Below are 25678 nucleotides of genomic sequence, written 5' to 3'. Positions count from 1 at the left end.
GAAGAAGGCTGACCACAGAGGGCAGTCAAGCCAAGACAGAGCCAGACAGACAGACACAGAGACTGAGAGACCGGACAGCCCAAGCCCCTGGATCCAACCTTGCCTAAAGCAGCTGCTGCATGGATTTCCTAGTTACTGGAAGAAATTCTCTTTGAGACTTGCATTTTCTCCTACTTCTCACTGGGGTCCTGACCAGTTGGAAAGAGTGTGCACATACATGTACCTGCGTGTCCGGGCACCTGTGCGTGCAGTTGCAGGCCTTCTGTGAACACAGGTTAGGGTTAGGGTTAGGACTGCATCTCAGTCCAGCCATTCCTTACCTCATGTCTTTGCTTCTGAGTCATTCCAGGGACCCTTTGGCAGCTCTGGGCCACGGCTGGTGCCTGCCTCCTGCCTCGGTGTGGATGCCTCTTTGGGCCACCCTCTGATAGCTGGACCCACCTCCAGCCTCTGCTCAAGGATGCCCCTTTCAGCGATGGACGCCAACACCCCACAGCCGACAAACCCCGGCTCCTCCTGTTCTGCCACTTTCAACGCAACCTGTAGCTGCAGCTGTGACCTCATCCTTCCAGTCTCAGCTTTAACACCACCTCTTCCAGGAAGCCTTCCTTGACTGCTGTGGAGGATGGAGCTTCCTGTCAGCCCTACCGGTGGCCAAAGCCAAACTCAGGACCACGCAGGACCACTCAGACCCACCTTCCCCATCCCAGGCTGGGCTGGGAGCCAACCCCTCCACACAGATCTGGCACCGCTGAGCCACTGAGAGCAGGTGCCCCGATCCCACCCAGGAGAAAGGGTGGGACAAGCTGGTGTGCTCACTCCCTCCTTCCTAGTCAGAGAAGTCTCTGTCCCTACCCATGGCATAAAGTGCTTTGAGTGCTCCCAGCGGTGGGCCCCGTCCTCCTTGGATGAAATATCTTGTGTTGGGGAGAAGCAAAGACCCAGGCAGAGAGAAGAGTGCTCATGACAGGAGGTGTGCAGGTGAGAGGTAGGTGGGGATGCAGGAGACGGCAGGTGAGCTGGAGGGAGGGAAGAAGGTGCTGTGTAGTTCCCCTTCACCCACAGCCCTCCATCTATACATCAGCCTCCATCATCTACCCCTCCATCCATCCTTCTGTATTCACTCATCAACCACCAAGGCATCCTGAACCCAATGGCCCACCCACTATTCCTCTCCCTTCCAGCAACCATAACCAACAAGGCGTCATCTGTTGGTCTCCCACCATCCACAGATCACCCCATTCATCTCACCATTGATTCACAGCCCATCCCTTAATAATCAGTTCACCATCCACCCCACCACCCATAACCATCCAGGTTACCAAGTCCAATCTCTCTGCCCTCCCACTCACTCTTTACCGTCCCATCTCCAACAAATTCATCCTCCACCCACTCACCACCATCCATCCCTATGTGCATCATACAGAGAGCCAAGCACCCACCTCTCCAGTTAAACACAGCCATCTACCCCAGACTCATCCCTCCAGCATCCCCCATCCTCCATCCATTCACCCATCCTGTACTCATTCAGTCTATCCACCTGTCCATCCACCCATCCATTTATATCCAGTCATCATCTCTACTCTCAACCATCTGTCCACCACCCCTCTCCCAGCCATCCATTCACAATTCATCTGAATCCCATTTGCCATTCATTTATCCGCCATTAATCCATTCATCCACCATTCAGCTCCTTTACCACCCATTTCCATTCATTCCATCCAAAATCCACAAGCTTTTTTCACCCACCATCCATCTCAACGAGCCATCCACCCGTAGACCATTTAACATCCACAATTTATCTTTCACCCACCAACCATCCATTTATCCAGTCACCATTCCACCTTCCACCCCTTACACTATTCTTCTTCATCCAACTACCATCTACCATCCATTGCCCATCTTTCCACAATCTACTCTCCTCTATCCATCCATCCACCATCTGTGATCATCCATCCATTTATCCATCCACCACCCACTAACAACTATCTACATTTACCTGCCACCCGTCATCTGTCTACTCACCGTCAACCATCGATCCTCTATCCATCCACCATCCGTTATCTCGCCATCCATGCATCCATCTACCATCCAACACGCGTCGATCACACACTACTCATTTTCCATCCACTGTCACTCATTTACTGTCCACTTGTTTATTCACTCACCATCTCCCATCCATCCAATCCTCATCCATCCACGAACCAGCACAAATACGCTCCACCACTCACCGTGCACCCACTGTCACCCGCTCACCATTCCTCCATACGCGAGACACCAGGCGCCATCTACCTGCCACCATCCACAGTCCATCCAGCCCAGGAGGCAGGAGGGCCTGCTTGGGAGAGTGGACACCCAGCCCCACTAGGTGGGCAGACTGGGTGCAGCTCCAGCTGCATCTGGGGCAGAGGGGGTGTGGGAGCAGAGGTTGTTTACCCGCCGCGCCCCCAACAGACCCGTTATTTTGGGCAAGTCGGTCCGACAAGCGCCCGAGGTCCTCAGGTCCTGGAGGGCTGAGTGTGTGGGAGGGAGGGGGGCGGGGCCGGCGCCTCCGAGGGGCCTAAGGGTCGCTGCAGGCGGGTCTGGAAGTAACTGTGTAACCTTCCCCGGCCGCCCCCGCCCCTCCCCGCCCGGTCACGTGGGCCCCGCGGGGCAAAGTCTCCCGGTCCGAGACGCGGAAGCCCGGGCGAGATGGGCGCGCCGGGACGGGTCCTGCTGTGGCTGCAGCTCTGCGGTAAGAGGTGGGGAGGGGGGGACGCGACACACCTGGAGGCCAAGGGCCCCCGAGGGGCGGGCGGCGAGAGCTTGAGGGTCTGCGAAACCCGGCCGGGCCTCCAGGTCCCTCCGCGCTCAGCGCCCGCCGGGCGGTGCGGGAGGCGAGGAGCCCGGGCCAGACCTACGCCCGGACCGCGCCTGCCCTCGGGCGCTTGTCCGCCTTCGACGTGGGCACCGCCCCGGTCCCCGCCCGAAGCTCCGCCGCCGGCCTCCGTCCTCCTGGCCCCGAGGGCGCCGCGGACCCTCCCCGTCGCGCCCAGGCCGGCGCGCGTCCTCGGGGCCGGCCCCCAACCCCCGGGAACTTTAAAAACTGCAGCCCCGTCCCTGTTCCCCTCTCTTAAGCCCCTCGCGGCCCCCTCAGGACGCAGCTCCAGTTCAGAGCCCGTCTGGACGGGTCCTGCGGCCCCCCCCCCCCCAGCCCCTTCTACCTGGCAGAGGCCTCCGCTGCCCCATTCGCCTCCGTCCCTTGGTCGTCGCCATCCTTGCCTGGCCCGGTCCTCGGCTCCAGCGCGGGGCGAACTGGAGGCGGGCTAGGAGGCGATCTTGGCGGGCGTCCCGGAGGAGGGCACGTTTGAGCGGGCTCTGCAGATCCCGTAGGAGTTCGTCAGGGAGCGTCGTGGCCAGGCTCCTGCAGGGTCTGGTCCGACGCCGGGAGCGGGAGTGGTGAGGGCCTGTCTGGGCGAGGTCGTCCTCCCTGGGCCACTGGGGCGTCCGGGCGGGAACCCCGGATGCCGGGGGCCCGGAAGCACTCAGTCGCCCCCTCCCCAGCGCTGACGCGGGCCGCCTACAAATTCTGGGTCCCCAACACCGACTTCGACGCCGCCGCCAACTGGAGCCAGAACCGGACCCCGTGCGCGGGCGCCGCCGTCGAGTTCCCCGCGGACAAGGTGCCTGGCCCCCACTACTGGGGCCGGGGTGGGGACCGGCGTGGTCCGGGCCACTGGGAGCCCAAGGGTGGGGTCTGCTCGCTGATGCCGCTTCTGCCTGCAGACGGTGTCAGTCCTGGTGCGAGAAGGTCACAGCGTCTCGGACATGGTGAGGCCGGGTGGCAAATGGGCCCCAGGTCGGTGGGGGGCTGGTGGGTCCCGCCGGGGTCAATTCCATGCCCCTTTCTTGCCTCCTGACGGCCTGCACTCGCGTGGGGGACCCTGCAGTCCACTGGCCGTCAGCCTCTGGAGGGGCTTCGGGAAGGTCCGGGACCCACATGGGAGGGGGGGACGCCGGTCCTACAATCCCAGCCCAGGCTATGCCCCAGCCTTGTTGGGGGGTGTGGAGGGCGCCTCTTATCCCCACTGCCCTCTGCCCCTGCCCCCCTGTAGTCTGTCTTCTCCAAGGTTTGCTCTGGGAAAGCCCCCGCTCCCGCCCCACCAAAGCCTTTCCCTGTCCTGGTGCTTCAAACTCCACCAGCAGAATTCGAGGGGACCTTTTTCTCAAACTGCTTCACAGTGTGAGTTCCAGGGTGGGGGTCCTCACCCGGAGGCCGCTGGACTCTGTGGGTGAATAGGGGCAGTCCGGGGGCCCAGGCCTGGGACTCAATCTCTTGCCCAGATGCAGGATCTGGGGACCCCTTATTTCCACTTGGAGGCAGCTCGGTTAATTGATTGTTTTCAAAAGCGGCATTAATTCTGGGAGCCTGGCGCCACGTGGGGCAGGGCTGTGGGCGCAGTGGAGCCCCGCCCTCACCTGCAGCCTGGGAAGGGGGCATGGGGCAGGATGTCCCCGTCCCCGCAGATCCGGTGTCGGGATGTCTTTCCCACATTTGTCCAACCCAAAGACTAAGGCGCGGAGGGAGCAGTGAGGAGGAGGAGGTGACAGCAGAGCCGGGGAGGTAGGGGTGCAGCAGCTTCACCGAGGGGACCCGCCTCCGCAGTCCTGGTAACCAAGGCAACCAGGCGGCGGCCAGGAGCGAGCAGGGAGGGGTGCCTGGAACTCGCAGGAACCCGCGGGCAGAGGACTCAGCTGCGGGGGAGGGTGCCGGGACCTGGGGGCTCCTCCTGGCTGACTTCGTTACTTTGATGGTCTCCTTTGGAAGAGCTTGGGGATCCTAAAAGACACAACATTTGTTCATTCATTGTTCACTCGTTTATCGGGTCCCTCCATCTGCCCCTTCCTTCCCACGCCCCGCCGCCCAGACGCGAGCCCTCCCCCCGGCCAGAGGCGTCCGCGCGCCTGTACCCCTGCGCACGGCCCCGTGGGCCTCTCCCCCGCCTCCCCTGCCTCTCCTCCGCTCCGTGGGGTCAGCTCCCGGAGGACCCGGGTGGGAAATGACCAGGGGCCCAGGGACAGGGGGCCGAACGGACCCAGCGCTGCCTGAGGCCCCTCCCACCCCCGCTGCACGCGGGTCCCCAGCGTTGTCGGCTGCTGAGATGTCGCCCTAGTAACAGGCACGACTGTCAGTGATTTCATTTGCATTTCTCTTGGTTTGGAACTTCTCTCCCTGGGATTTTTCTCTTCCTGAACCCTTCTCCCCTCCCATTTCTACCCTTAGCCCAGGTTTCTTGTTTGGGGGGAATCTCCTGTTTTCTACCCGTTAATGATTGTTGAGATACTGCATCTTCTCACTGTGGACTTTGCCTGCGTTTCCCTTTGCTGATCAGAAACCCCCATTATTAATCTATCGAATGCAAAATCTGTTGCCTTATAACTGTGTTTTTCGTGTTTTGTTTAAGCATCTTTTTCCTGCTTCTCAGTCACAACCATAATCAACTATATATTCTGTCTATTAAGTCACGGCTTTGCCATCAGGGGCACATAGCTGAGTGGGGCACTAACTAGGGAACCAGGCGTATTTTTTCCTCCTTGGAATGAGCCCAGTTTCCAATGAATGTCCTCCTCCAAACCAGCAGCCTTGCCCCCTGGCTTTGTGGCACTGCGGTCACTGTTCATCAGCTACCCAGTGAGGGCTCTCTCTGAGCTTTTCGTGCAGTTCCTTTGATCTTTTTGCCCGTTCTCCTGCCGGCACCACACTGTCCCCACTCTGAGGCTCTGCCAGTTGTCTTAATATCCCACTGGGTAACTTGCCTTCTTCACCCCCCTGTTACAAGGTTGACTAGTTCTTTGTGGATCTGATTGTTGCAGAGAGATTATAGTGTAGGTTTATCAGGTAACAACAGCACCAGCACCAAAACCCTGGAATTTGATTGGGAATGAATGATACCTTTATACAAGCAAGTCATCCATTCAAGAACGTGGATTTTCTCTCCAGATATTTCAGATCGTTGGTCATAAAACTTTACTAGAGTCTTAAAACGGTCCACATGAGGTTTTGTGTAGTATTGGTTAATTTATAAATACTTTATAGTTTGGTTTCTATTGCGAATGGTGCCCTATTTTTAAGAATTATATTTTCTATTTGGTTATCTTTGTAAATAATGACCGTTGTTCCTCCTCTCTTCCAGTCCTAACTCCTTTTTTTTAATATATATATAAATTTATTTATTTATTTATTTTTGGCTGCGTTGGGTGTTCGTTGCTGCGCGCGGGCTTTCTCTAGTTGCGGGAGTGGGGGCTACTCTTCGTGGTGGTGCGCGGGCTTCTCATCGCAGTGGCTTCTCTTGTTGTGGAGTATGGGCTCTAGGCGCGCGGGCTTCAGTAGTTGTGGTGCACAGGCTTAGTTGCTCTGCAGCATGTGGGATCTTCCCGGACCAGGGCTCAAACCTGTGTCCCCTGCATTGGCAGGCAGATTCTTAACCACTGTGCCACCAGGGAAGCCCCCCTAACTCCTTTATTTCTTTTTCTTTCCTTGTAGCAATGTCCAGGGCCTCTACCCCTGTGTTAAACAAAAGTGACAAAATTAGGCATCCTTGTCCTGTTCCAACATGAAGAGAAGTCATGTCAGGTTTCTCCCTTGAGTGTAATGTTTGCTGTAGGGTTTTGTACATAAACTTTATTTAATTGTGGAAATTCTAATCTATTTCTAGTTTGCTGGAAGCTTTAAAAAAATCATAAATATGTTGTTGAACTTTTCAGGTTTTTTTTCCTACATCCATTGAGATGTAGTTTCCCCCTGCCTCCTTTAGCCTATTAGTGAGGTTTTCTGAGGTTGAACCATCCTGGTAAGACTGATGTCCTCCTGGCACCTTCCTTCAGGTGCAGGTCAAAGTGTGCTACTTCTTCAAGACACTTGACTTCTGTCATACTGATTTTGCTGGCACAAGACTCTCCACTACCGTCTGCTGGGACACCATCATACATACTGCAGGGACGTCGTGATGGGAGCGTTCCCTATGCCATCCTTCCTTCATTCTTGGGACATGAACCCTATGATCGCCATGTATTTTTAAAACACATTATTGGATCCAGTCAGCTAATATTTTATTTAGGATCTTTGCATTTGCGTTTATAACTCAACTGAGCCTATAATTTTTCTTCTTTTGTACTGTCCTTCATTTGGCTTTGGAATCACACTTATACTGGCCCCATAAAATGGGCTGGCAATTTTCACTCTTTTTCTGTTTTCCAGAACAACTTCCTGTAAGAAGAAGTTAAATTTTCCTTGAGGGTTTAGTATACCTCACCTATAAAAAACACTTGGACTGGGAATTTAGGGAACAGGAGGTCTTTGACTAACATTTAAAACTCTTTGGACCTCCCTAGTGGCGCAGTGGTTAAGAATCCACCTGCTTAATGCAGGGGACACGGGTTCGAGCCCTGGTCTGGGAAGATCCCACATGCCGCGGAGCAACTAAGCCCGTGCGCCACAACTACTGAACCTGCACTCTAGAGCCCGCGAGCCACAACTACTGACCCTGCGTGCCACAACTACTGAAGCCCGTGCGCCTAGAGCCCGTGCTCTGCAACGAGAAGCCACCGCAATGAGAAGCCCGTGCACCGCAACAAAGAGTAGCCCCAGCTCGCAACTAGAGAAAGCCTGCGCGCAGCAACAAAGACCCAGTGCAGCCATAAATAAATAAATAAATAAATAAAATTTGAAAACAAAAACAAAAAAATCTCTTTAGGGACTTCCCTGGCAGTCCAGTGGGGTTAAGACTCCGTGCTTCCACAGCAGGGGGCGCGGGTTCTCAGGTTCGCGGGTTCATCCCTGGTCAGGGAACGAAGATCCCATATGCCACACAGTGTTGCCAAACAAACAAACAAACCTTTAATGCTTACTTGTCTATTCTAATTCTCTATTGCTTCTTTTTTTAAAAAATATTTATTTTTCTTTATTGTTTTGGCTGCGTTGGGTCCTAGTTGTGGCACGTGGGCTCTTCGTTGCAGCATGTGGGCTTCTCTCTAGTTGTGGCGTGAGGGTTTTCTCTCTCGCTGAGGCACGCGAACTCAATAGTTGTGGCTCATGGGCTTAGCTGCTCTGCAGCATGTGGGATCTTAGTTCCCCGACCAGGGATCGAACCCACATCCCCTGCATTGGACGGCGGATTCTTTACCACTGGACCACCAGGGAAGTCCCTCTATTGCTTCTTGCATCTATTTTAATATTTTAAAATTTTCTAGAAATTGGTATATTTCATCCAGGTTTTCAAGTTTGGCAGTCCTGATTTCTTAATCTTTTCAATACCTGTATCTTCCCTCGAACAAGTAAGTTCTTTACTGTATGTCCGTGCCCTTGGGGTCTCCCCGTCCCCCATCACATTTTATTCCTAGATTTAAACATTTATCAAGAGACAACAATAAGCTTCATCAAAGTATTTCATCACCCTACTCCCCATATCTCTTCTCAGCTTCTGTATTTCTTTCTTTCTTACTTTCTCCTAGCATGTTTTCAGGGCAGGTCTTTGTGTGGCAATCATTCTGAAGTCTTTTAGGCTTAAAGGTATTTTTATTATCTTTTAATATATGTAACATACTATTCTGGAGTGCAGGGCCGTTCCTGCCCACTGGTGGGCAGGGCTGTGTCTAGGGGTGTGTCTAGAGGTGGCTGCGACTCCAGAAGTCTTCCGGCAGCCTGTTCTGTCATATGCATGCATTGTTGTTGCTGAGAAACCCGATTCCTGAATTTTTTCCTTCCTGGGTGATCTGTTCTTTCCCTCTGCTGCTTTTAGAATGTTCTCTTCGTCTCTGATATTCATGAACATAGTGTTCTGTGATTTTCCTCATTTGGCATTCAATGAGACCTTTCAATCCGAGGTTTCCCAGCTTTCTTCAACTATGGAAAATTCATCTTCATTGTTTTTCAGATATTCCCCCCGCCCACCCTTGTATCTGAGTGTTGGTGCTTCAGTGTTGGGCGGGCTCCCATCTCTCCTGGTTTCTCCCGCGCAGCCCTTTCCTGCTGTCTTTCAGCTATTACATTTATCATATAGTATACACATCTCCCGCTTTGGTTCTTTTGAAAACCGAGTTCTTGTTCATGCTTCACACTGCTGGTACCCACCTCCGCCTCCTGAGGCGTATCGCGTCCGTCTGTCCGTGGCTCGTCCCCGGCGCCCGCAGGTGGGTTTGCCTTATTGCTGTCACAGTGCTGCACCCTCAGCTGTGGAGGTAGTTGGCCTGTGACCTTGAATCTCCCCAGTGTCAGCCTCTTGGTCAGCCCCAGTGCTTGGGGGACCGAAGAGCAGGCCCTACCGAGCAACCTGGGACGCAAGGCTGGGCCCTGGGTGGCTGTCCCCTGAGATGTTGAACCCCCGTGACCCCTGCACTGAGCAGCGCCCCTGGTCCAACCCTCACCTTCAACCCCAACCCTGGTGGGGCAAGGAGGAGGGACAGGGTCCTGGGGCTTGGAGCGGTGGCGGCGGGTGGGGGAGGGCCAGTCAGTCCTCCTTCTCCTGGCCTTCCCCGCTGCCCTACTTCCTCTGATGCCTGAGGCCTGGGCTTCTGTGCTGAAGGGGCTGCCCAGGCTGAGGGGGAGATGGGTGGCTCCAAGGCCCCACTACCCTCCCTGCTGCCTCTGGCACCCGCTTCCCCAACTGTAGCCCCTCCCCTCCCTCACAGGCTCAGGGCTGACTCCAGAGTCCCCAGCAGCTTGGCTTCCTGGAACTTACGAGCCCCGTGGATTGTAGTTTTTCAGGGGTGACAGGGGAGGGCAATGGCCCTGACAAGAGTCACCCTGCCCCAAACGCCCCACACTCCCAGGTCTCAGGCTAGCTCCTCGCTCCTTGGCTTGCAGCCCTACTCCTTGCGGCCTATCTGACCTTCAGGCAGGGCGAGGTGCCCCCAGGCGCTGACCTCGCCTGCTCACTCCGTGGTCTAGATTCTTCTCCCCAGGGACAGGGGGACCGGGGGTGGGTGCAGAGTGGGACCCTCTGATGCCCCAGTCCACCGCGCGGCGCCGCCTCGGCCTGCGCTTCCTACAGCTCTTGCCGCTGGACGGGGAATTGGTCCTGGCCTCAGGAGCTGGATTCAGCGCCCTGGACACCGGCTCGCACCTGGACTGTAGCACAGGTGAGGGGGCCGGGCCAGGGGCGGGGCTTCGAGGGGAGCGTTCGTGGGTGGGGCCTGGAGGGGACGGCGAGGTCCAGGTTGGAGCGTGGCCGGGTTGGAGGGCGCGTTCTGGGCGGAGCTCAGGGTCGAGCGCTCGCCCAGGCGGCCCCGCCCTCTTCCGCGACCCCGACCGCTTCTGCTGGCACGACCCGCGCCTGTGGCGCTCCGGAGACGCGGCGCACGGTCTCTTCTCCGTGGACGCCGAGCGCGTGCCCTGCAGCCACGACGACGTCGTCTTCCCGTCCGACGCCTCCTTCCGGGTGGGTCTCGGCCCGGGCGCCGGCACCGTGCGCGTCCGCAGCGTCCGGGCTCTGGGCCAGGTGAGCCGGGCGCGCGGGCGGGGGCTGGGGTCTCAGCTCCGCGCCTTTGCCCGTCAGTGTCGCTCCCCGGAGCGCCTCCCACCCTGCTAGCCCGGTGGCTTCCGAGCATTCAGGTGCTGTCTCGTCCTCGGGCTGGCTCCGGTGGTCACCCGGCCACCTGCAGACGTTCACGCGCGACGAGGACCTGGCTGCTTTCCTGGCGTCCCGCGCGGGCCGCCTGCGCTTCCACGGGCCGGGCGCGCTGAGCGTGGGCCCCGAGGCCTGCGCGGACCAGTCGGGCTGCGTGTGCGGCCACGCCGAGGTGAGGGCGGCCCGCAGCGGGGTGGCTGGGGCACCGCGCGGCTGGGCCCGGCTCTGCGCCGGAGGTCGGGACTGTGCCAGGGGCCGCCGCGCCCCGCCGTCTCTGGCCCGCTCGCCTCCCCGGGCGCGTGGCCCTCTCACTGCGGTCTGCTCCTCGCCGTCTCCGCGCTGACCGCCGCTTCTCTGCTTCCAGGCGCAGCCGTGGATCTGCGCAGCACTGCTGCAGCCCCTGGGTGGCCGCTGCCCCCAGGCTGCCTGCCGAGACCCCCTCCGGCCCGAAGGGCAGTGCTGCGACCTCTGCGGTGAGCGCCCCGCCCGGCCCCTGCTAGCTAGGACGGCTTGGCCACCCTGGCTCGCCCCCAGCCTCAGTTTCCCTGTCGGGCCCGGACCCGCGGTGCTGACCCTCACCTTCCTGCTTCTTCAGGAGCCATCGTATCGCTGACCCATGGCCCGGCCTTTGACCTGCAGCGGTACCGGGCGCGGCTGCTGCACGCCTTCCTGGCCCTGGTAATGGGGCCGCACCCCGACCCGGGCCCCCGCCCTTCCGCAGCCGCGGTCTGGGACCACCCTCTCCGCAGGGATCCCCGGGCCCCACTCCGCCTCCTCCCTGAGGCGTCCACTCTCCGCCTGTCCACCGTTTGTCCCTGCCTCCAACGTTCCCGCAGGGCCGAGGGGCGGAGTCCCCGGGCCAACTCTGTGCCCCTTTCCAGCCCCAGTATCAGGGGCTGCAAATGGCCGTGTCCAAGGTTCCGCGCCAGCCCCGGCTCCGCGAAGCCTCAGGCGCGAAGGCGGACACGGAGATCCAGGTGGTGCTGGTGGAGACCGGGCCCGAGACCGGCGGCGCGGGGCGCCTAGCCCGGGCCCTCCTGGCGGACATCGCGGAGCACGGTAACCGCGGGCGCCCCCTTCCCAGCGCCGCACCTCTGCCCCGCCCCGCCCTGCTCGGGGCCGACTGAGCCGGCGCCCTCCATTGCAGGCGAAGCCCTCGGGGTCCTATCGGCGACCGCTCGAGAGTCGGGCGCGCCCGTTGGGGGCGGCTCGGCGGCGGGGCTGAACGCGCCGGGGCCGCGCGCGGGGCTGGCGGGCGGCCTGGCGGCCGCGCTGCTCCTCTTACTGCTGGCGCTGCTGGCGGGGGCGCTGCTGCTGCGCCGCGCGGGGAGGCTCAGGTACGCGGGGCGGGGCCTCGGGGCGGGGCCTCGGCGCTCAGGCACGCGGGGCTCACGCGCGTCCCTACCTCCAGGTGGAGGAGGCGCGACGAGGCGGACCCCGCGCCGGCTGGGGCGCCCCTGGGCTTCCACAACCCTGTGTTCTACGCGGCGGACCCGGCGGAGGCGGTGAGGGGGCGCCCGGGGGCGGGGGTGTGGGACTTCCCGCGGCCGGATCCCTGACTCCGCGCTCCCGCAGCTCCCCGCCCCGCAGCCGGACGTCGGGAGCTCCAGCCGCAGCTACTTCGTTAATCCGCTCTTTGGCGAAGCCGAGGCCGAGGCCTGAGCGGCCGCGGAACCGGCCCGGCCCCCCCACCCCCCCACCGCCGGCGTCGTAGGCCCTGCGGGATACCCCACCCTCCGCTGGCCAAGGACAGGGAGGCCTTGCTCAATAAAGGACTTTCCTGCATCTGCGGTCAGCCGTGGACACACTGCTTCCTGCGTTGCCACCCCTCTGCCCCTGCCTGGTGGGATGGTGAGGGGTGGTCCTCAGAGCCTGTGCCGGCTGGCGCCTGGCCACCCGCCCAGGGCAGTCCTGGGTACTACCTGTAGGCTGGGGCGGTCCGAGGCTTCTGGTCTGCGAGGTTCCACCCAGAATTAGGAGGGGGCTGCCCCGGTCCTGGAGGAGCCCGTGCAAGAAGCCCCTAAGGCTAGGGAGGGGACTGCAGCAGGGGGGACGGTGGGGAGCAGCAAATCTGAGTGAGGCGCCAAGGAGCGTGGAGAAGCGGGCTGCCAGGTGCTCCCCTACCTCATGCCAAGCTGCTCAGGCCCAGGGCCAGCCAGGTGGACCTGGACTTGCGGCAGACTGGGCTGCCCGGAGGAGCGGTCCCAGGGACACAGTAGATCTGTCCCCTCTGCTGGGGGCAGGGGCAGAGCTGCCCGCCACAGTGGTGGAGCAGGTCAGAGAGCTGGCAGGTGTGTCCTGCTGGGTGCGGGCTGTTTGGTGTCCATCGCTGCAGGGCCAGGCCTCGCCCTCCCCCTTCTGAGGGCAGCTCTGACCTGGAGAGTGGGTGTCGGGACTGAGCCGCTCTGAGTAGGACACTCACTTGGTAGGTGCTTGATGGGGCAGCAGTGGGACGGTGAATCGTGTGTGTGTAAAGTTGTACTGACAAATGCCCAGCTTGAACTGTCAGGGACACTTCTGTGTAAGCAGCATCTGGAAACATCCCCCCTCCCTCCCCCCCCCCCCAAGGGTAACCACCTGCGAGCCTCTAACAGTGAATTTGCTGGTAAGTTTCCGTCACTTGGGAAGCTGTGCTCTGTGGCCACTATCCTGCCTGTGAAGCTCACCCATGTTGCTGTGGGTGGTCGTTCCTCTTGGTGTTGTGTAGCTGTTGCAATAGCTAATATTGCATTTAAAGAACGACTGACACTTCAGCACCCGTGTTTCAGACCTGTGAGAGGCGCTCACCTCACGTGGGGCAGACATCAAACGGAGGGAGGGCCAGTATCCAATGCCATCGTCTCTGACCCCGAGGCCCGGCTGCCCACTACCTCACATGGCCGCTCACCACTGGCCTATGCTCGCTTTTCACTTTTCCAGGTGCTGCGATTTCAGTCAATTGTCTCTGCCTGTGCTTTGGGTGGTCCCCTTTCAGGTACAGGTGGGAGGATTGTGTCTGCTCCTAAAATTTGCCATGCTCCTTCCCCAGCTGTGACCACGGAGGCCCACAGTGAGACGGGCCTGGGTCCCCGCCGCCTGGCGGGGCTGTTTTGGCTGCGGAGCCCGGGCCGTGCCAACTGGCGGAGCTGCAAGGGTGCCCAGGACGCCCCCCAAGCATCACCTGCCAGGCACCCGGGGGCTGCTCTCTGTGCTCTACTGTATCCTCACATCACCCTCTTCGGCAGGTGCCGTCACTGCTCACACGTTACCAGGAGCTTACTGGGAGTAAATGATGAAACCCAACTCACCACAGGCTGTCCCCCGCCCTGGGGGCCAGAGCCCCCAATGTGGCCACCCATCCAGCCCAGCCTCCCCGTGAGCTCCCCCCTCCTGGTGGTGGTCTGCCCCACCCTACCCCCCGGGGCTGCTGAAGGGCCAGCGTGCGTCTGTCACATGCAGCTTCCCTCCCGGGGCACTGCTCTGCCTTGCGGGCTCATGGGCACATCCCCCTTTCCCAGCACTGGGGTCCCCGGTGCAGCAGCTGGCCCCACCCTGCCCCGGCCCTGGAGGGCACCTGCTGCTCTCAGGCTGAGTGCCCATCTGCCTGTCCTGGCACGGACACTTGGCCAGACGGCCCCCCTCTCCAGCCAGTGGCCCACCCCTGACCCTGCCTACCATGGTGCAGGGTGTCCCCAGGAGGCCCCCCCATCGTGACATTGGCAGGCAAGAGGTCCCAGCTCTGGCGGCTGGCTCCTGCCACGTGGACACGAACCTTTTTAGCATGGACCCCGCCTGAGCAAATGACCAAGAATGGCTTCCACAGGCAAGACGGTGCTTTCCAGCACAGGGCGCTACTGGGGGGCCAGACACCGGGTGACACGTGGTCACATTCAGACAAACCACTGAGAACTTTAAAACTGCCGTCTTCTGCTTTATTGACAGGTAAATTGTTCAAAAATGTTCTCACGATTCAATAATTACAAAGACTCAGACTTACATTAAAAAAGTAAAAACCAGAACCCCCAGCAGGTGCCAGCCCCAGCAGAAGGCCCAGGGGGCGGGCAGGCGGGTGCTGGGCGTGTGACACGCACAGGCAGGCCACAGTGCCCACGTCACTCAGTGCCGACTCAAGGTAAGTGCACGTCTTCAACAGCGTTGCCACCGAGAACATCGACCGGTGGGAGAACAGGGAGAAGCCCAGCAGGGCGAGCCTTTATCGCAAGCCTTTACAGAGACAGGAAGCTGCCTGATACTCACAAACGCCGCGGGGAAGGCAGGCAGATACACGCAGGCGCTGCGGGCCGGCCCACCGGGCGGAGTGTGGCGGTGAGTCTACACGATCCAGAAGGGCACTAGTCACGGGGCTCCATGCAGGGCAGGGGTCCTGGCGCCTGCCGCAGGGCTACCCGGGGCTCTGGCTTCCTCTCGGCCCGCAGGCCTCGGGGCCCGGCTGCACGACACTCACTGGTTTTACAGCAGGAGGCAGAGCTGTGGAAGCGAGCGGGAAACGGAGCACAGCTGACTTCACAGTAGTAGATACGGGTGACACTTCGTGGTTGTGACCAGAAACGGACTGACACACACGAGGGACCAGGACAGGGCAGGCTTCACTCAAATGGGCCTCTGTCCATGGCTACAAGGTCGACAGAAGGACTTCTGCGTCTGACTACGTAATGGCTAAATGAATAAAAAGGCCACAAACTAAGCTCCACTTTCCTCTGTCTTCAAAACTCTAGGGACACTGGGAATGATATACAAATTCCTACTATTCTCCTAAGGTCCTAGGAAACAGTTTCAGGGAACAGGGAACAGACGCGGCACCGAGGCCAACCCGAGCTGCCTGCTTCCTGCAGAGCCCCCCGGGCGCCACTGGGGTCTGCAGGAGGCTGGCGTCACAGGCCCCCCTGCGCTGCCTCAGCTGGTTCTGGGCAGGAGGGGCCGCAGGCGGTCCTTCGTGTGCAAACGGAACAGCTGTGCAGATGAGCAGATCTGGCCTACCGCCTCGGTGCGGCATAAAACCGATCATTATTATAATAAAGTATTTTCTTCATCTCCGTATCTACAAATCGATTCTACATTTCCTTGGACAACACTGGAGGGTCAGCTCAGTCTTGGCACTGACACTGGAGGCCACCTGGGCCCCCCAGCCCTGTTGTGGTGAGCCGGCAGCTTCAGGCATCGCAGGACGGCTGCTCCAGGCCTTCAAGGGGGAGCTGGCTCCTGTGGGGGGAGTTGGGGCTTGGTGGGCCGCTGGGGTTGGAGCTGTTCGATGGAGTCGAGTGTTTGGTGGAATCCGAATCAGGCTGTGAAGACAAAGAGGGACAGCGTGAGAACCATCGCCCTGGGCCTGTGGAGGCGATGCTGCCTGGGCAGGTTTAGCCCCTGCTGGCTCCATTCTTGTTATGAGAACACACTCTCTGCAAGCTTGTCACGTTGTCCTTGCTGGTGAGAGATCATAAACCAAGGCCCAACCCCACAAATGACTCAGTAACTATTACAAAAAGGAGTAACTCTGCAGTGAAGAAACCAGACAGCATGGCAACCAAGCAGTCAGAGGTCACAGACGTGAAGCTCTTTCATGATAAAAGCATGAGGAACAGAGAGGAACTTTCTCAACATGACAAAGGGTGTCCATGAGCAGCCCACAGTTAACTTCACACTCAGTGGTGAAAGGCAAAGCTCCCCGCTCAGAGCAAGAACAAGACCAGGGTGCTGCTTTCACTGCCGCTATTTGATACTGTGCTACAAGTTCCAGCCAGGGCAAGAAAAGATGGCATCCAAGTTGGAAAAGAAGAAGTAAAAGCATCTCTCTTCACAGCTGACATGACTCTGTATAGATAGAAAAATCCTAAAGAACTCCACAAAGAACAAATTCAGTAAAGCTGCAGGGTACAAGATCAACACACAAAAATCAGTTGTGTTTCTATACACCAGCAATTAACAATGTGAAAAGGAAATTAAGAAAACAATTCCATTTACAATAGCATCCAAAAGGATAAAATACAGCTAGGAATAAATTTAACCAATAAGGTGAAAGATTTGTATACTGAAACTATAAAACATTGCTGAAAGAAATGAAATACCACCTAAATAAATGGAAAAGCATCCTATGTTCATGGATTGGAAGACTACTGTAAAGATGGCAATATTCCCCAAAATGATCAACCTACAGGTTCAATGCAATCTTTACTGAAATTCCAACGGATTTTTTGGGGGAGGGGCAGAAATGGAAAAGCCAATCCTCAAATTCATATAGAATTGCAAAGGACTGAGAATAGTGAAAACAATACTAAGAAAAAGTGGGATGACTCACACTTCCCAAACTTACTACTTCAAAATGTACTACAAAGCAACAGTAATCAAATACAGCATGGTAGTATTAATATAAAGACCAATGCAATAGAATTGAGAGTCCAGAAATGCATCTATAAACCTGTGGTCAACGGATTTTTAACAAGGGTGCCAAGACCATTCAATGGGGGAAGGAACAAATGGTGCTGGATATTCACCTGCAAAAGAATTAAACTAGACCCCTACCTCACACCACACAAAAACTAGCTCAAAATGTAAAAAAGACCTAAACGAAAGCTAAAACCATAAAACTCTTAAGAAGAAAACAGGACTAAATCTTCATAACCTTGAATTTGGCAATGGATTCTTAGATATAACATCAAAAGCAGCACAAGCAACAAAAGAAAAGAATAGAAAAACTGGACTTCACCAAAATTAGAAACTTTTGTACACTGAAAGACATAGAGAATTGTGAAAGGACAATCCAAAGAACGAAAAAAATATTTGCAAATCACATATCTGATAAGGGTCTGGTATCCTATTTTTTTGGCTGTGCCACACCACACAACTTATGTGATCTTAGTTCCCAGACCAGGGATGGAACCCGGGCCACAGCAGTGAAAATGCCAAGTCCCAACCACTGGACCGCCAGGGAATTCCCTATCCATATTATATAAAAATCTCTTACAACTCAACAAATAATCCAATTAAAAAATGGGCAAAAGACTTGAATAGACATTTCTCCAAAGAAGGTATACAAATGGCCAATAAGCCCATGAAAAAGATGCTCAACATCACTAATCATTAGGGAAATGCAAACCAAAACCACAATGAGATACAACTTCACACCTGCTAGGATGACTATTGAAAAAAAATTTTCTTGTAAGAAAAAAAATAAGTGGGCTTCCCTGGTGGCGCAGTGGTTGAGAATCTGCCTGCCAATGCAGGGGACACGGGTTCGAGCCCTGGTCTGGGAAGATCCCACATGCCGCGGAGCAACTAGGCCCATGAGCCACAACTACTGAGTCTGTGCGTCTGGAGCCTGTGCTCCACAACAAGAGAGGCCGCGATAGTGAGAGGCCCGCGCACCGCGACGAAGAGTGGCCCCCGCTTGCCGCAACTAGAGAAAGCCCTAGCATAGAAACGAAGACCCAACATAGCAATCAATAAAATAAATAAATCTTTAAAAAAAAAAAAAAAGTGTTGGCAAAGATGTGGACTCAACCCTTGTACATTGCTGGTGGGAATGTAAAATGGTACAGCTGCTGTGGTTCCTCAAAAAGTTAAAAGTAGAGCCACCGTATGACCCAGCAATCCCACTCCTAGGTACACACCCCAAAGAAGTGATGACATGTACTCAAACAAATGCACGTATGCAGATGTTCCTAGTGCACTATTCATAACAACCAACGAGTACATAAGATGTGGTCCATCTATCCACTGGACTATTTAGCAATAGAAAGAACCAACTTTCTGATACATGCTACAACATGGGTGAACCTTGAAAACATGATGCTGAGTGAAAGAAGCCAAACACAAAAGGCCACGTACTGTATAATTCATTCCACTATATGAAATGCCCAGAACAGGCAAATCCATAGATTGTTAAGACTGGTGGTAGCCAGGAGCTGGGGGAAGGCAGGAATTGAGGAGAAACTGCTCAGTGAGTGGGGGTTTTATCTTGCAGTGATGGAAGTGTTCTGAGTAGACAGAGCTGGTGGTTGTACAACACTGTGAATGTACTAAACAGCCACTGAATTGTTGACTTCTTTAATTTTCGGCTGCCTTGGGTCTTTGTTGCTGCGCGCAGGCTTTCTCTAGTTGCAGCGAGCGGGGGCTACTCTTCGTTGCGGTGCGCGGGCTTCTCACTGCGGTGGCTTCTCTTGTTGCGGAGCATGGGCTCTAGGCACACGGGCTTCAGCAGTTGTGGCACGTGGGCTCAGTAGTTGTGGCTCAGGGCTCCAGAGCACAGGCTCAGTAGTTGTGGCTCAGGGCTCCAGAGCACAGGCTCAGTAGTTGTGGCTCAGGGCACCAGAGCACAGGCTCAGTAGTTGTGGCTCACGGGCTTAGATGCCCCACGGAATGTGGGATCTTCCTGGACCAGGGATTGAACCCGTGTCCCCTGCACTGGCAGGCGGATTCTTAACCACTGAACCACCAGGGAAGTCCGAATTGTTGACTTTTAAATGGTTATTTTCTGTTACGTGAGTTTCACTTGAATAAACTTAAAAAGAGGAACAAACAGGTCAGTACAGGACAAACAGATGCCATGTGCCTCAGGACGCAACACCCCAAGGACACCACGTCCTGTGTGCCGTACTCCACCCTGGGACACACAACCCAAATCTCAAAAGACAAGGAAACGTCCAACACCCAAACTGAGGAGCATTCTAGAGAATAAAAGATGTGCCCTCTGCCAGACAGGCTGAGGGCTCGTCCCAGAGTAAAGGGGCCAAAGAGAGGAGGCAGCTAAAGGCCACGCGTGCTTGGGGACTGCGTCCTGCGCCAGCAAAGGTGCTTCAGGACATTATGGGGACACGCAGGTGGCTTCATCAGCGTGGCAGCTGTACCGTGGTCACGTGAGGGAACAGCCTCGCCCTCAGATAAAGGGCACGATGTGTGCAGTCAGGAAAAAAGTGTGTGCATGTGTGCACGCACACTCATACACACTTGTTTGTTGGTCCCTGGGGAGAACCGGGCGGCTGGGAGACAGGTGCGGGGCCTTTTCACGGTTTACCCAATTCAAAAAATCAGACAAGCCTTGACTTGACTGAGGAACGTTTTGCAAAAAAACTGCACTTTTTGTAAACAAACTGCACAGTAGACTGAAGACTAAAGAGACGCGCCTTACTAAACGCAGCGCATGGCCCCGGCTGGATTCTAGGTTTAGGAACAGGACGTCGCCGGGCAGCGGGGAGACGCCCTCCCGAGGGAGGTGCGGGATAAGTACTTAGCGGTGGGTAAAACTGCAACTCACTTTCTGCTGGTTCCTCCCCAAAAACCCAAATGGGGAAAATGGGTTAGGTACAGCTTATGTGGGTTATTCGCTCTACCAATCTTGCAACTTTCCTGGAAGTTTGAAATTTTTCAAAACAGATAGTTGCAGGGAAAAAAATAAGAAAAAAACCCCCAGAAGACCTACCTCTCTAGCCATCAACCTCAGGCCCTTTTAAGGGAGGCCTATGAAACCTTCCAGGAAAGAAAACCCCTATATGATGGCAACTAAGAGATACAGATTTCGTAAGCCAGAGTTGAGGCTGGTGCAGCCCTAAAGACAGCTGAAAGAGAGCAGCTCAGAAAAGAAGGCACAGATAACTTCACTGATAAACACAGATGGAAAAACTGGCATCAAAATGTTCACCAACTGAATCTCTCACTGTCCCACGTTGAGAGGATTATATTTTATGCACAATGGCAACAAGAACCTTGGAATGCTTAAGAATTAACTTATTTAGCCACCAACACGCGCAACCTGCAAGAGGGAACCCATCAAGGGGAGAGACGTGCAGTGTTCCTACACAGGGAAGGTCAGGACGGTGAGCAGCCCCCAAATTAATCTACAAATCCAACACAATCCCAGCGAAAAGCTCAACACAGTTTTCACTTTTTTTAGATTATGATGGAGTCAACAAGCTCCGTAATCTAACAAAAATTTTAACTTATTTTATTTTTGGCTGCGTTGGGTCTCTGCTGCTGCACGTGGGCTTTCTCTAGTTGCGGCGTGTGGGCTTCTCATTGCAGTCGGTGGCTTCTCTGTTGCGGAGCAGGGGCTCTAGGTGCACAGGCTTCAGTAGTTGTGGCGTGTGGGCTCGGTAGTTGTGGCTCGCGGGTTCTAGAGCACAAGCTCAGTAGTTGTGGTGCACAGGCTTAGTTGCTCCATGGCACATGTGATCTTACCGGACCAGGGCTCAAACCCGTGTCCCCTGCATTGGCAGGCGGATTCTTAACCACTGTGCCACCAGGGAAGCCCCTAAAAATATTTTAAAATTTATTTGAAGGAGAAGCTAAGAAAGTGTTTTGAAAAGTGGGAATGAAGAGATGTGCTCTACCGGCTCTCAGGTTACAGGTGGTGCAGCAGAGGATCCAGGAATACAGACACGTAAACAAAGGAATTTAACAAATAATAAAGGGTAACACTTCAAGTTGGAAGTAAGTGGTGCAGGGCCAGCGTGTCATGTACCTTAGAAAGAAAGCAGCTCAGGTCCTTGCTCACACACACACACACACACGCTAAGACACACTTACACACTCACTCTCACACCCCCTCGCAGACACTTTCACGACGTAATGACTAACAGAAAACCCCAAGCTCTCAGACTACAAGAGAATGTTTATCTTAATTAAAAAGATAAAGACTGGACTGTACGAGAATTAAAAATTTCTGTATGACAATGCTCTTACAATTGAAGACAAAATTTAAAAATCAGCGATACGGGGAAAAGTATCTGCAACAGATTAACACCCACAATCTATGAAGAGTTTCTATAAACGAGTAAGAGGAAAGCATGGTGACTCAAGAGAAGACGGGTAAAGGGCGCAAAGGTGGACGCAGAGGAAGCAGCAGCCGATCCACACCTGAAAAGCCGGCCAAGCCAGGAAGGTGAGGACCACGTGAAGCAAAGCCCTTCTGGTTTCCGCTGTCAGCTCAGCAGCCCCCGTGAGTACGTGCTGTGGGTGCCGGGGCTGTTAGAACAGCCAGCGCACCCAGCCCCTCTCCTCCTTCCCACAAAAGTGCTGCTGGGGCACAGCCCTCAGGCTGCCATTCCTCCCATCCTCCTCCCCCACCACACACACAGGGAACCAAGGACACTGCAACCAGGAGCGGGGTCTGAAAGCCCAAGAACACTTGAGCCAGGGACGCCCCCACGTGGCCCCCCCCACTCCGATCCCAAGGGGCTGTCAGAGGAGGAGAGAGAGGGCAAGACACATGAGGCCACCTGTGCTTTAAAAGGAACGTGCCTACAGATGTGTTACAGCCACGTGCATAAAACTACACGGAAAAGTCTAGACAGAAGCCTTCCTGCACTTTTCACAGGAGGGCTTTCATCTCTCAGTTGTGCACAGTGACGCGCACCCGCGGTCAGTGCCCAGGAGCAGAGCCGGGCCCCAGCAGCTCCCTCGGCCCCCCTCCTGATGCCTCCTGAGCTCTCGGCAGCATCCTCCCAGGGCTGGCCCAGCCTCGGGCAGCCACGGCTGGGGGCAAGGGACCAGATGACTCGGGAGCAGGGCCTGGAAGGAGGCCCGGCACCAGGCTGCAGAGGCCTCGGTCCCCCTGAGGCCATGACCTGGAAGCGAGAAGCCACATCTTTCTCCCAACACACTCACAGCCACAGGGTCCATGTCCTCCCTCCTCCCGGCCTTGGCTCAGCCTGAGCAGTCATGAGTGGGGAGCTCCGGGGGACTGGTGACCACTGAGGCCCTACGTGGCCGCTCCAGGGGAGATGGAGTCTCTTTCTCCAAAGAACAGCTGCTTCGAGTCTCCTGCACGTGTGGAGCTGCAGACCCCAGGCCTTGTCCCTTGTAATTGGGCAAGTCTTACCTCTTTGTCAAAGTCCTGGTCAGGATCAGACATACTTCTTAGAGGCATAGCCACGCCGGGCTCAGATCCACCTACGGAACACAGGCAGCCATCGATCATCTTGGGGCAAACAGTTCAGAGACGACCTGAAAGCCTGGAGCCCCAGCCTCCAGGCCCCGGCCCGGGCGCCCCTGGTACCTGATGAGGGCCACGAGATGTAGGGCTTGTTCCTGGGCGGAGGCTGGCGGGACAGGCTGGCGGGAGCAGGGCCGGGCCTCTCCTCCTGGGAGGGGGGCACGGCGCTCTGGGGCAGGGAGAACAGCACGTGAGCACGCCCGGGGGGAGCACAGCTGGGCCCTGGGCAGAGCGCGCAGGCCAAGTGCAAAGTCTGCAGCATGAGCAGGCCGGGGCCCTGGGCCTCGACAAGCAAAACGGGCTGGGAAGGACCTCTGGACAGTGGCATCAGGTCAGTTTTGAGCTAAGAATTGGCAATAGTGGCTTTAGGCCAAGTCAAATTCTACAGAAAACACATTTTTTAAGTAAAAAAAAAAAACCCCCACCAAGTATGCTACCTGCCCACACTCAGATGTTTCAGCAGTCACTGTTGACAGCTATTTCTCACAAACCCCTAACGGACTGAGACGGTGACAGACACCTCAGGAGCATACAGGCAGGAGCCACAGGGGAGCTGGGTGTGGGGAGGGCAGGGGACAGCACCCGCGGGCTCACCAGAGGCAGGTCCATGAGCACCTGCATCCCGTCGCCCGGGCCCATGTGGGCCACGTGGTTGAAGTTGGTGGGGTTGGAGATCATCTTGGATCTCAGCTCCGGGTCTCTGAGCATCTCTCTAGGAGAAGGAAACACCGTGAGGTTCAGGAAGGCGTCCGGGTCCTCTGGGCCCAGCCCAGCCCCCAGCCAGGTTCCTACCGCCGCTGCTGCAGCCTCTCCTCCTCCGGCACCTTGAAGACAAACCGCCTTTTGCTTCTGGTCCGCAGCATCTGCTTCCTGCTGTTGTCAGAGGTGTCGGGCACGTTGAGAGCCGCTCCTGCAGGACAAGGAAAGGCCGCTGTGGCTCCGTGGGGCCGGGGGGAGGGCCACGCGGCCGCCGACTCCCAGGCAGGCCCCCCCTCCAGCCCCCGTCCTCTGCTCCCCCCGAGAAGGGCTCACCTGAGAACTTGCTCTTGAAGTAGATCAGGCGGGGAGGCTCGCAGTTGAGGAGGTTGAGGCTGCCCTCCGAGTTCAGTGGCCGGATCTGCGTTGGAAACCAGAGAGGGAGGCTGGCTGCTGGGGAGGAGGGGGGCGGCGGCCGGGGGAGGGGCCGGGCACCACCAGGCCTTACCCTGCGCAGGCCGACCGTCTGGACCCACTCCATGGTGCGTACGTCGAAGACATCCACGCCGTACTCGCTGTAGACCGTGACGTGCGCGGGGCTGCAACCTGGCGCACACGGAGCAGAGCGGTGAGCCTGGGACCCCCCCGGTGCCGGGGGCCGCCTGCCCCGCGTGGGGTGCAACGGCCCAGGCCGCAGGGGCCCTGCCCCTCACTCTAGAGGGAACCTTCACTTCAAGGTTCAGACAAACACAACTGACGTCTGAACGCTTTACCTCCACTCCTGAAACTAAACAGCATTTCAATACCATCGCATAGGTGCCGAAGGTGACCTGTTTAAACACCTGGCTTCCCCTTTAGCTTTCTTATACAACTACCTCAGAAGCCTGTCACTTCAGGCTCAACACATCTGAAATCCAGGAAAGGGCCCAATGTCCTGTTTCTTAAGGCAAATCCCTTCTTTCAGAGATGCCAAAAGGTCAGATTCCTGGGTAAATATTTAAAATCTCCACCCAGAGACTCCTGCTGGGCTCTGGGCAAGGGCGTTGGCTTACTCTGGAGCTTTCAGGCAGCCCTCTTGTAATCGGGTCTGAACACACACGCAGTAGAACGACAATCACTCTCCTGCGACGAGCTGGGGAGTTGGTGCTGTCTTTCCCCTTCCCCGCTAAGGGATGGGACACCGTCAGGTCGTGACGGAAAACCCTCCCAGCGAACCACGCGTGTGAGACCGAGGACTGGTGGCCCTGTGGCACCCGAAGTGCAAGGGGCCTTTCCCATGTTTAGGACAGCGGTAAAAAATATCTGAACTATCTGAGAGAGAGAAAGCAGCGGTGGAGGCTGCATCCTGCCATCCTGCCACGGGAGGCGCAAGGCTGGGGTCCCAGCATGCTGTCATCACACAGCCTCGCCCGGGCTGGCACGCAGAGCTGGCAGGTGGCTCTGGCTCAGCCCTGGTTCCTGGTCCTTCTCCCTTCCAGGGTTAATCTTCCTCATGTTACGCTTAACTGAAGATGAATTTCTAAAAAGCTTCTGCTATGCTGTTATTACAGATTCCAAATGGGCTCTCTGATCACACCTGTTCTTTTGAATACAAAAAAGAAAATACAACAGGGTTTAGGAAACAGACAAAAGATGCTGGAACCAGTCACCAAACTGTCCCAGAAGTGACATCTCAGACAAACCATGAGGCCTTCTTTTTGAGTGCCACATGCGAAAAAGATGGTCAGAGAAATCAGAGGGCCCTGAAGTAACTCAGAGGACCTTCCCCCACATGGGGGCTTCTGGGGCAGCTCTTCTTACTTGTGAGCATGTGGGGCTTCATCTGCAGGGAGCCAGGAGAGATCTGTGCATACGACTTACTGATAAAGTGATAAACGGAGATGTCCAGTCTAAAGAAAAATTTAAACTAGAAAGTTAAATCGGTGGAAAGAACACAGGCCGTGAAGTCTGACAGATCTGAGTCTGAAGCCAGCCTCTGCTGTGTGGTTTGTGCAGGTCCCCTCACCTCGTGGCCCTCAGGGTCCTCCTCGGTAGGATGGGACCGATTAACGCCCCCCCCTGCCCCCTGAGTAACAGGAGAGGGGGCGAGAACACATGCATGCTCGGATGGGGCTTGGGACAAGCAGGCAACACTTTTAGTTCTCCATCCTGAAAGTTACTGAATTACTTTTTGCCAGCTCTAAAACTGACTTGGCATCTGTACTGTGCATGGAGGTGAAACAAGAGAGCACAAAGGTGGAGAGAGAGCTGGAATCAGAGGAGAACGCAGGAAGCGCGGGCGTCCCTGCCAGGTCACTCACGGTCAAGATTACAGAACACGGCACTCAGTGACCTGCATCCTGTCAGACGTCACCGGGTGGTCTTGAGGCCATTCCTGCACTGGCCGCCCATGAAGACGAGTGGGTGCGGCAGGGAAAGACCAGGAGGAGAAGCGCCAGGGCCAGGCCTCGGCCCT

The 25678-nt window shown here is 56.4% G+C and overlaps 3 protein-coding genes across 7 annotated transcripts in view; 2 read left to right on the top strand and 1 right to left on the bottom strand.

Annotated features, from left to right (window-relative positions):
* Positions 1–2646: 2646 nt before the first annotated feature.
* Positions 2647–12389, top strand: AMN (amnion associated transmembrane protein). Of its 2 annotated transcripts, XM_082449912.1 has the most exons (12): positions 2647–2734; positions 3544–3662; positions 3766–3810; positions 10029–10116; positions 10258–10475; positions 10639–10776; positions 10969–11077; positions 11200–11282; positions 11486–11663; positions 11752–11941; positions 12016–12109; positions 12180–12389. In XM_082449912.1, the coding sequence occupies exons 1-12, from the start codon at positions 2692–2694 to the stop codon at positions 12264–12266; spliced, it is 1392 nt and encodes a 463-aa protein (XP_082306038.1). In that variant the 5' UTR covers positions 2647–2691; the 3' UTR covers positions 12267–12389. The 2 variants fall into 2 exon arrangements, with proteins under 2 accessions (XP_082306038.1, XP_082306039.1); XM_082449913.1 differs by lacking the exon at positions 11752–11941.
* Positions 12390–12905: 516 nt separating this feature from the next.
* On the top strand, positions 12906–15641 carry LOC309655670 (uncharacterized protein). Its single transcript, XM_082451108.1, has 2 exons — positions 12906–13828; positions 14269–15641. The coding sequence occupies exons 1-2, from the start codon at positions 13041–13043 to the stop codon at positions 14558–14560; spliced, it is 1080 nt and encodes a 359-aa protein (XP_082307234.1). The 5' UTR covers positions 12906–13040; the 3' UTR covers positions 14561–15641.
* Positions 14491–25678, bottom strand: part of CDC42BPB (CDC42 binding protein kinase beta) — a 112415-nt gene continuing 101227 nt past the window's right edge. For 3 of the 4 annotated variants that reach the window (XM_082450970.1, XM_082450971.1, XM_082450972.1), the window contains 7 exons: positions 23732–23829; positions 23560–23644; positions 23320–23437; positions 23122–23239; positions 22591–22696; positions 22414–22484; positions 14491–15886 (listed from right to left, as the gene is read on the bottom strand). In XM_082450970.1, the coding sequence (XP_082307096.1) occupies positions 15755–15886; positions 22414–22484; positions 22591–22696; positions 23122–23239; positions 23320–23437; positions 23560–23644; positions 23732–23829 (728 nt within the window). In that variant the 3' untranslated portion in view covers positions 14491–15754. Of the gene's footprint in view, positions 15887–22413; positions 22485–22590; positions 22697–23121; positions 23240–23319; positions 23438–23559; positions 23645–23731; positions 23830–25678 lie in introns of those variants that run through there. The other variant, XR_014260910.1, reaches the window with a different exon arrangement.

The sequence above is a fragment of the Balaenoptera physalus genome, assembly GCF_965194825.1.
Source record: "Balaenoptera physalus genome assembly, chromosome: 2".
Taxonomy (NCBI): domain Eukaryota; kingdom Metazoa; phylum Chordata; class Mammalia; order Artiodactyla; family Balaenopteridae; genus Balaenoptera; species Balaenoptera physalus.
The sequence above is the reverse complement of the archived record's forward strand: the minus strand, read 5'-3'. Positions and strand labels throughout refer to the sequence as shown.